Genomic DNA, 9533 nt, shown 5'->3' with positions numbered 1-9533 from the left:
GAAACATTGATGAGAGAAACATCGATCTGTTGCCTCCTGCACACTCCCTACTGGAGATGTGCCCACAACCAAGGTACATGCCTTTGACCAGAATCGAACCTGGGACCCTTGAATTCACAGGCTGACGCTCCATCCACTGAGCCAAATTGGATAGGGCTATCTCCCCTACTAGACAATTCTTTTCATGACAGCAGGAACCATGTTTATATTTTCTCACCATTTACCTCTAGCACTTTAGTGCTGGGGTCCAGCCCCAGCAGGTCCAGGGGTTCCCAAGGCTGTGGACGGAGTCGGCGAAGAAGGAAGGACACGGAGGCAGCGTTCAGGTGGTCAGCATGGTTGGGTTCTCTCTTTTTTGTTCTATTACATCTATATTTATACTATTTGATCCCATAAGCATGTCTCTATAATTACAGCATGGTATGTTTCGGGAAACCTTCTACAGTTCCTAGTTTCATTTCCATAATCCTGTCTCTATCTAGTTCTGTTGATTTTAATCTTGTCTAGGTTAATCTCTGTGTTCCATTATAAGGGCTATTCCAAGGTCACTATTCTATTGCTCTACTGATAGGCTACAAGGAAGTGACTGAAGGAGTTTATCCTACCCAGTAAATGTTATGTCCTCCCAACCTCGCTGCTTGCCTTCCCTGGGACTGCCCTGTGTCAGTGGGTCTCCAGGGGTATAGGCTTTAGTGCTTTCCCTGGTGGGCAGACCCCTGGGGATGTGGACCCAACAAGTCCCAAATTTATTGCCAACAGTCTTAGTCCAAGTTCTTCATAAGTAGTACATGGTATTTCTGTAACACTAGGGGGATTTACTGATTTATTCTCTTCCTTAGTCCTGTTAACCCCTAACATGGGGAAACAACCTTTCTCTGGGAGGTGGTCCTGGTTAAAACACATAGCACTTAAGAGGGGGAGCAAACATATGTCATATATGCCCGGTCCCTTGAAACATAAACTGTGCAGATGTTTCTTCCCTGCAGCGACTGCATCAAGCAGCAAGGGTGGGTCGGCTTCCAGCAAATTCCCCCATTTTTAAAAAATATATATTTTATTGATTTTTTACAGAGAGGAATGGAGAGGAATAGAGAGTTAGAAACATGGATGAGCGAGAAACATCGATCAGCTGCCTCCTGCACACCCCCTACTGGGGATGTGCCCGCAACCAAGGTACATGCCCTTGACAGGAATCGAATCCGGGATCCTTTGGTCCGCAGGCCATGCTCTATCCACTGAGCCAAACCGGTCAGGGCAAATTCCCCCATTTTTAGTTTTTAAATGACAGCGCGTGTAAATCAGCAGCCACCTCTCAGATTGGGTTGTTTAAGACTCGGAAGAAGACTTGTTTGTGATTTTGCTAATAGGTCAGTCTGAGGCTTAACCCTATATCGGTTCCCCACACTTTAAGTGATGCCTGACTGAGACAGAGTACTCATTAAAATGTGTGTGAATGAATGAATCCATTTCCCCATTCTCATGAAAGCCTGGGCCAGTGAATTACTTTACAAATGTAGATGCTTCACACTTAAATGTTGTGTTCTATTCTGTAATGCAACAACAAAACGAACACTCCACACATTCACTTAAGTTTTTATATTTTATACTTTAAAAACTATCAGCGCCTCCAAACTTTCCCCCTCATGTTGTATCTCTCCTATTTGTTGTCATCTGCCCGTTCACCATTCCTAACATGTGGTTTACCGTTTTTTGATTTGTAAGAGCTTTTTGTATATTACCCGTTGTTTTGCACATCGTTTGTCCCAAGATTGCCTTTTGACCACTTAATTTTGTTTTATTTTATATATGTGTATATATTTATTTTGTATTGACTTACGAGAGGAAAGGAGAGGAAGAAATAAAAACATCAATGAGAGAATCGTTGATCGGCTGCTTCCTGCACGCCGCACACAGGGAATTCAGCCCATAATCCGGGCAACCCAAGCGAACATGGAACCGCGGGTCCACACTCCACCACCGGGCCAGGCCAGCTGGGCTGGGCAGTTTTGTGTGTTTTTTAACGTGAACTACTCTAGATGATGTCCGAGCTGACTTCAGAAGACCAAGGGAAATTGGGTGGGTGGGAGAGCAAGGGGCATAGTAGCAGGAGCACAGCGAATCTTAAAAACGAAAACGATGATTACGCAAGTGCCCGCGCCCCCGCCCATATTCCTTGCAAGCTATAGTCACTTTGTCTCCTCCTTCCGCCCCGAGCGTGGCGCAACTGTCTGACGTCAGGGACGCACCACACAGTTAACTCGGGCCGCGCAAACTCTGTGGCCCGTCTACCCGGCGCGCTGAGGCGAACGTTCTCTCGGCGCCGGAAGTCCAGGGCACGTGACCGGGTGACAGCGCTTGCTGGGCTGCACGGCTCGCTGTAGGTGTTGCGGCACGCACGGGATGGCGGAGGCTCCTCCTGTCTCAGGTACTGCTCTGGCCCGTGTGGGAGTGGGCCCTTCTCTAGTTGCGAAGGTCTGGTCAGGGACGGGTCCTAGGGCTTCGGCCATTCATATCGCGAGAATGGCGCCGACTAGGGTTGGGGATAGTGGCTCGGAAGGGCCAAGCCGCGCGCGCGTCGTGCTTACGGAGTCCTCGACCATCCTCGACTAGGTCGTGAAACCCGGCCTCTGGGTATCCAGGGAGAGCGGGTTTGTCCCAGCGCGGCGATGTGGTTGTCCCGTACCTCCCCGGGCAGCGGCTGCACTGATCTTCGAGAAGCGGGCGTCAGTGACTGGCGGGCCCTCGACGCCTAGTGGCTTTGCACGCTGTGCATAAGGTGTATCGGCGCGTCCCGGGGCAGCGGCGGGGGCTCGCGCCGAACACCTGTGGTTTCCAATCCCGGCCTCCACGAACTCGCGGTGTGCCTGAGTCATCTTCACCCGTCAGTTGGGAGTAATTAAGTTAATTCCTGGGAGGGCTCCCGCCCTGTACTCTACCTGCTCCGTAATTGTTAGCTCACTTCCTCTCCCGGAGTTAACCTCTGTGTATGGAGACAGCCTCATTTGGCTATTAATGTACCATCCATTTCCATTTTCTTCAGAGTGCACCTTAGATCTTTGTTTTGCAAACTTTCGGACAGTAACCGAGAAGAAACATTAAACTTCGAGACCTCAGTGCACACATACATAAATATAAAAGAGAAACAAAAATTTCGGGAAGCAGTGGTTTTCCTTACTTTCTCAGTACACGATTTTCTATTTCTTTTGAAGAATTACTTGTCGCAACCCACTACATTGACTTGGTTTCAGGCCCCACTCTTTCTGAAAAACAGGGCAGCAATTTGCAACATGAAATTTGTAAACAGTCGTTGATTTGAGTCTTAGTTCTGCTGTCTACCAGCTGTTAGGGTACTAAGAAGAGTATAGATGTATTTGTGTACTGGATGGCAGATAAAATGTATTTATTACGGTGGATCTTGGCCAGAGAGTTGGAGAACACACTGCATTGGTGTACCCCATTCCTGATTTGGGTATTAAGTCATCTTGGTGGGTGGGAACCTTTCATACTGGCCTTTGTTACTCCACCACCCATTCTTTTCCCACCTCCTCTAAAATGGACCCAATGATCTCAGGCTCACTTCCGGTGTGCATTTCAGTGTTTGGAGAAGAATTGGATGGGACTAATTGTGAGTCATAGTTTCAGCCAACAGTGTTGTGCCCCAGGTTACAACCTCCAACGCCCTGTCTACTGAGAGACAAAGTCCATACTCCAAAGGTCTCCCCACTCCCTCTTACTGGCCAGAGCTTGCTTTTGCCTTAGTTTCTATTCCAATGTTCTTATTTCAGCATGATCTCTAACCCACACCTCCATCCCCACTCAAGGTTTCGTTCTCTTGCCTGCCTGCCTCTGTTCTCAAACAGCAGCCCAGTCCTGGGGGCTATCTTTCTGCCCATGTGCGGACTCCTATGCCAGCTTTGTCTCTGGACTTTATAATCTCCAGTTTACTCTGCTCCACCCACCCGTGGACACCTACAGTGCTGCCATGTAATCTTGGACCTAGGGTACCACTTGCACTACAACAATGCCTTGGTATGAGGCCTACCATTTACTGAGTGACTTCCAGCTCCTTAAAATAGTGTGGGGGAAAGGGTGTTTCAGGTCTGTGTGAGTCTCAGGTCCAGTTTCCTGGTTCATGTGCCCTTTTTCCCTTATGTCTCTTAAGGCTCTTTCTGAGAGCTTTGCCTATGGCATCATGTCTAGTGGAGCGTATTCTGTATATGAGTAGGTACTGCCCTGTCTAAAATCTCCAGTTGCATCAACTCCCTTCTGCTGAACAGGAAACGCCCTCTTCCCATCTTTTACCAGTTATTTACTGACCCTTTTTCTGCCTCTCTCTCCGACCTTACTTCTTCAAGCAGGAAAGGACAGCACAATACCCACTTGGTCTAATCTATCCATTCCCACCTTCTCTGCCAGTTTCTGAATTTGTCTAATCCTTTTGTCATTTCGTAAAGCCCTCCACCCCATCCCAAGAATTCTGCCTATATGAAAGCTTTCAAAACAAATTCTGGATTGAGTGAGAGGTTACCCTATGACCTTTATGATCTCGTTCACTTCTTTTGTGTATGTTTCTATGGTACCAGCTGCCCAACCTCTGACAGTGTAGTATGGCGATAGTGAAAGAGCATGGTCTCCAGAACCATATAGCCTGGGGTGGAATTCTAAATCCACTTTAGAAAACCCTTGTAGCCTTGGGCAACTTACTTGCTCTTTCTGTGTAGCAGTTTTCTCATCAGGAATGTGAGGGAGGATTAAATGAGCTAACACATGCAAAGTGCTTAAAATAGTGCCTGACACCTGTTAAGTACCTAACAAAGTACCTAACCGGATTATTATTAAACCCAAAGCCCCCAGGCGGTGAACTGCGCCCATCTGTGGTTGGGTCTGTGTGTCTCAGATAGTCTGTAATCCTAACAGCTATAATAAAGCACCATTTTAACCACCTTATACATGTTACTAATTTGCTTTACTCTTCATAGCAACTCTTTGATGTAGGAATTATTATTATCTCCATTACATATAAGAAAACAGGGGCTATGTAACTTCCATAAAGACAATAAGTAAGCCCATGTCTCTTTGGCCCTATAAATTCATAGTATATTCTATATGCTACATATAGTTCTCACTTGGCTACTAACTAGTTTTGTATCCTGAGGCAAATAATTTTGTCTTTGTGCTCCAGATAAAATGAGACTAAGTTGACTATACAAAGAAGCATTTGGGGAGAATAAATGAATAGGGCATATGTTTAATTTTTGAGACTCTGGGATTCTGGACTATATTATAAAGGTTATGTATGGGACAGCTAATACATATTCCTGGGGGGAAGAGATGAGAACTAATGTACTTACTATGCTAAGTACTATCTATGTGAAATCATATTTAAATTTCACAATAACCCTTTAAAATAGTATTAGCGTCTTTTGTCATGGATGAGGACACTAGGCAAAAAGCAATCAAGTGATATACCTCAGCTTGTAGCATAAGTTGGAGGGCCAAACTTCAAACTGATTTGGCTGGTTGCTAAGCCTGTTTACTTGATATTGCACAATGCTGCATTAGAGTTTCGAAAGACTACATGGAACCTGCTGACTGTTGTCTCATCTCTGAACTATTTGCTGACTTTAAATTTTTTATTAAAGTAAATGCATGTATAAATAATGCCTGATGGCCCAGGTGAGCAGTTTTACTTAGCAACTCTCAGCGCTGGCTATTGGTGAAGCTACTGGACATGCAATGATCAGTCTTCCACAACACCTTGAACCCAGCACCTTCAAAGGAAACATGTTTTTGTTTTTTTGTTTTTGTTTTTGTTTTTTTACTTTTAGAATGTATGTATTTATTAAGAAATATATTTTCATCTCTGAGTAAACAAGTTCATTCTTATTTGATATCTATGAAAACTTCAATGTAAATCAAAACAAAAGGAGCAAAAACTCTGACTTAGCTATTATTTGACTCTTTAGGAAACATGTTTTACTAAGAGCCCATTTTATACAAAGTCCTTAGGAAAATAATTTTTAGATATGGCTTACGGCCTGATGGGCTTCATGGTTAACTGATTAATTTCCTGGCATATCTGTTTCTTGTGTCCTAGGTACTTTTAAATTCAATACGGATGCTTCTGAGTTCATTCCTCAGGAGAGGAAAAAATCTGGTCTACACTGTGGGAGTCAAAGAAGACTAGATTCTAATAGGATTGGTAGAAGAAATTACAGTTCACCACCTCCGTGTCACCTTTCCAGGCAAATCCCTTATGATGACATCTCTGCTGTTCATCAGTACAGTTACCATCCTTCAGGAAGCAAACCTAAGAGTCAACAGCTTTCTTTCCAATCCTCTGCTTCTAATAAATCACTCAAGAACCTTCAGAATCAACCTGTACAGAAATTGAGGAGTGAAAAGCAGCATATCAAAGTCAAGAGAGTACAAAGTGTAACTGACCAGACCTCAGATGTATCTGGCTTAGAAAGTGTGGCCAGATCAGAGAGTGGGACAAAGCTCAGAGAGCACAGCCCTTCTGAAAGTGAGAAGGAAATTGTTGGTGCAGATCCCAGGGGAGCAAAACCAAAAAAAGCAGCCCAGTTTGTATATAGCTATGGTAGAGGACCAAAAGTCAAGGGGAAACTCAAATGTGAGTGGGGTAACAGAATGACACCCAAGCCCGAGGATGCCGGATCTGAAAATATCAAACCTGTGGGGGTTATCCACCCTGACTCTTCAGATACATCCTTTAGAAAAGGAGTACTGGATGGGACTGGGGCCAGACGCAATGAACAGAGAAGACACTCACAGAAAAGGCCTCCCTGGGAAGTGGAGGGGGCGAGGCCACGTCCAGGCAGGAATCCACCAAAACAGGAGGGTCAACGACATACAAGTGCAGGGCCCCGAAACAGCATGGTCCCCATTCCAAAGGATAATCTTAATGAACGACCAGCAAAATCTGCCTGCAGCAATGGGAACTTGGCAGTTGTTAACAAGTCTTCCAGAAGGCTTGACCTGGAGAAATGTGCTATAAGGAGGCAGGATCCTCAAGTTGCATCTTTCCCACGAGGCAAACAGAACCCCGTGCTAAAGAATGTGGAAACACACACAGGTAAATCTACCTAAATGGGTAGGAAATGTTTTGTTTTTCTGATTTTAACTTTTTGAATAGGTAATATATTCACACAGTTTAGAAGTCAAAAAGTATAAAAAGGTACGCAGGTGGCTCAGTTAGTTGGAGCATCATCCCATACACCAAGAGGTGGGGGGTTCAATTCACAGTCTGGGCGCATACCTAGATTGTGGGTTTGATTCCCAGTCGGGGTGTGTATGAGAGGCAACTGATTTATGTTTCTCTCTCTCTCTGCCTCCTTCTCTCCCTTCTCTCTCTAAAATCAATTAAAAAAAATAAACAGCCCGACCTGTGTGACTCGGTGGTTGAGCGCCAACCTATGAACCAGGAGATCACAGTTCGATTCTGTTCAGGGCACATGCCCCAGTTGTGGGCTCAATCCCCAGTGGGGGACGTGCAGGAGGCAGCTGATCAGTGATTCTCTCTCATCATTGTTGTTTCTGTTTCTGTCTTCCTCTCCCTTCCTCTCTGAAAGCAATAAAAATATATTAAATAAATAAATATTTTAAAAAACACACACAAAAAACCATATCCTCAGGTTTGGTTAAAAAAAAAAGTACACAGTGTAAAAGTCTCTCTCTGTCCTTGTTCATCATCTGCCTCGATTCTGCCACCACCTTCTCCTCTCCCCAGTGTGTAACTATTTACTTACTTTTTATGTCATAAGCAAATACAAATAAGGAATTTTTTTCTTTTTTAAATATATTTTTATTGATTTTTTACAGAGAGAAGGGGAGAGGGATAGAGAGTTAGAAACATTGATGAGAGAGAGACATCGATCACCTGCCTCCTGCACACTCCCCACTGGGGATGTGCCCACAACCACGGTACATGCCCTTGGCCGGAATCAAACCTGGGACCCTTGAGTCTGCAGGCCGACGCTCTATCCACTGAGCCAAACCGGTTAGGGCAGAATTTTTTTCTTAAATAAGGAATTTTGTAAGTGTTTTGAAAAATGCATATATGGATGGTATAGATATTTAGTAGCAAAAATTTTTTTACTTTATTAAATTTTGTAATAAAAATATAGATCTTCATACAGTCCAAGACAGAATGAGTAATCAAAAGTTATTTTCTTATCATAAACTAAATAACTGATAATAAATACTGACAGAAGACTACACAATGTACCATAATATTATAAAATGTAGCAACTTATTCTTCTTTGTGTTCTCTTTTCTTCTGTATGGGTGAATATTTCTTTATTGCTTTTTAAAACTTTTTAATTTTATTTTATTGTTGACAGTATTATAGATGTCCCCCAATTTTTCTCCCCTTTCCCCCCTCTTCTCAGCCCCTGCCACACCCCACCAGGCCTTCACCACACTATTATCTGTATCCATTGGTTATGCATATATGTATATAAGTTCTTTGGTTAATCTCTCCCTATCTGCCCCTTCTACCCCCATCTGTGATATGTCAGTCTGTTTCATGCCTTCTTGCCTCTGGACCTATTTTGTTTGTCAGTGCAAGATTTTTTTGAATTATGAAAGCGCAAGTAGAGGATGATAATATCTCCACTACCTCTCCTGGTTCCAGCCTGTATCATCTTTTTTTTTTTTTTTTAATATATTTTATTGATTTTTTACAGAGAGGAAGGGAGAGGGATAGAGTTAGAAACTTTGATCAGCTGCCTCCTGCACACCTCCTACTGGGAATGTGCCCGCAACCAAGGTACATGCCCTTGACCAGAATCGAACCTGGGACCTTTCATTCTGCAGGCCGACGCTCTATCCACTGAGCCAAACCAGTTAGGGCCTGTATCATCTTTTGTCTGCTCATCTGCAAGTGTTCCTAACTAATCTCGCCATCTCCAGTTTCTCTCAGTTCATCTCTTACACTAGGATCAGAGAGTTATTTTTCTAAAACACGTATTGAATTGTGTCACTACCACCACCCTGCCCCCTTTTGTTCACTTTTTTTCATCACCTACAGATTTTGGCTTCTGCCTTACCCAACAACCCCATTTTCTGCTGCCCATCACATTTTATTCCCTGGACTCTATATCTTTTTATCTTTTCATGATGTTGCATGTTTTGGCTCTCTCTCTAGAATGTCTACCACTCAGCTCATTGGTGAATTCTTACTCATTTCTCAAAAGCTAGTTTAGTCACATGTCCAGGAAACCTTTTCTCACCTCTACAGATAAAATAAATCTTTTCCAGCCCTGTGATATGTCTTTCCCTTACATATGCATGCTTCTATTATAGCAGTTACACTGAAAACCACCATTTGTTTATGTGTCGGTGCTCTTCACTTATTTATAAGCTCCTTAGAAGCAGAAACCGTATTTTTATTTTTTTTTATTTTTTATTGATTTCAGAGAGGAAGGGAGAGGGGGAGAGAGATAGAAACATCAATGATGAAAGAAAATCATAGATTGGCTGCCTCCTGCACACCCCTATTGGGGATCGAG

At 43.7% G+C, this 9533-nt stretch overlaps 1 protein-coding gene across 6 annotated transcripts in view; it reads left to right on the top strand.

The window, feature by feature from the left end:
* The first annotated feature begins 2328 nt into the window (after positions 1 to 2328).
* Positions 2329 to 9533, top strand: part of NFX1 (nuclear transcription factor, X-box binding 1) — a 76824-nt gene continuing 69619 nt past the window's right edge. For all 6 annotated transcript variants that reach the window (XM_070431354.1, XM_070431358.1, XM_070431357.1 and 3 more), the window contains exons 1-2: positions 2329 to 2425; positions 6098 to 7096. In XM_070431354.1, coding sequence (XP_070287455.1) covers positions 2401 to 2425; positions 6098 to 7096 — 1024 coding nt within the window. In that variant the 5' untranslated portion in view covers positions 2329 to 2400. The remainder of the gene's footprint in view (positions 2426 to 6097; positions 7097 to 9533) is intronic.

Source organism: Myotis yumanensis, unplaced genomic scaffold, assembly GCF_028538775.1.
Source record: "Myotis yumanensis isolate MYYU_CA2020_CCGP unplaced genomic scaffold, mMyoYum1.0.hap1 SCAF_12, whole genome shotgun sequence".
Classification (NCBI taxonomy): Eukaryota; Metazoa; Chordata; class Mammalia; order Chiroptera; family Vespertilionidae; genus Myotis; species Myotis yumanensis.
This window is presented reverse-complemented; position numbering and strand designations above follow the sequence as displayed.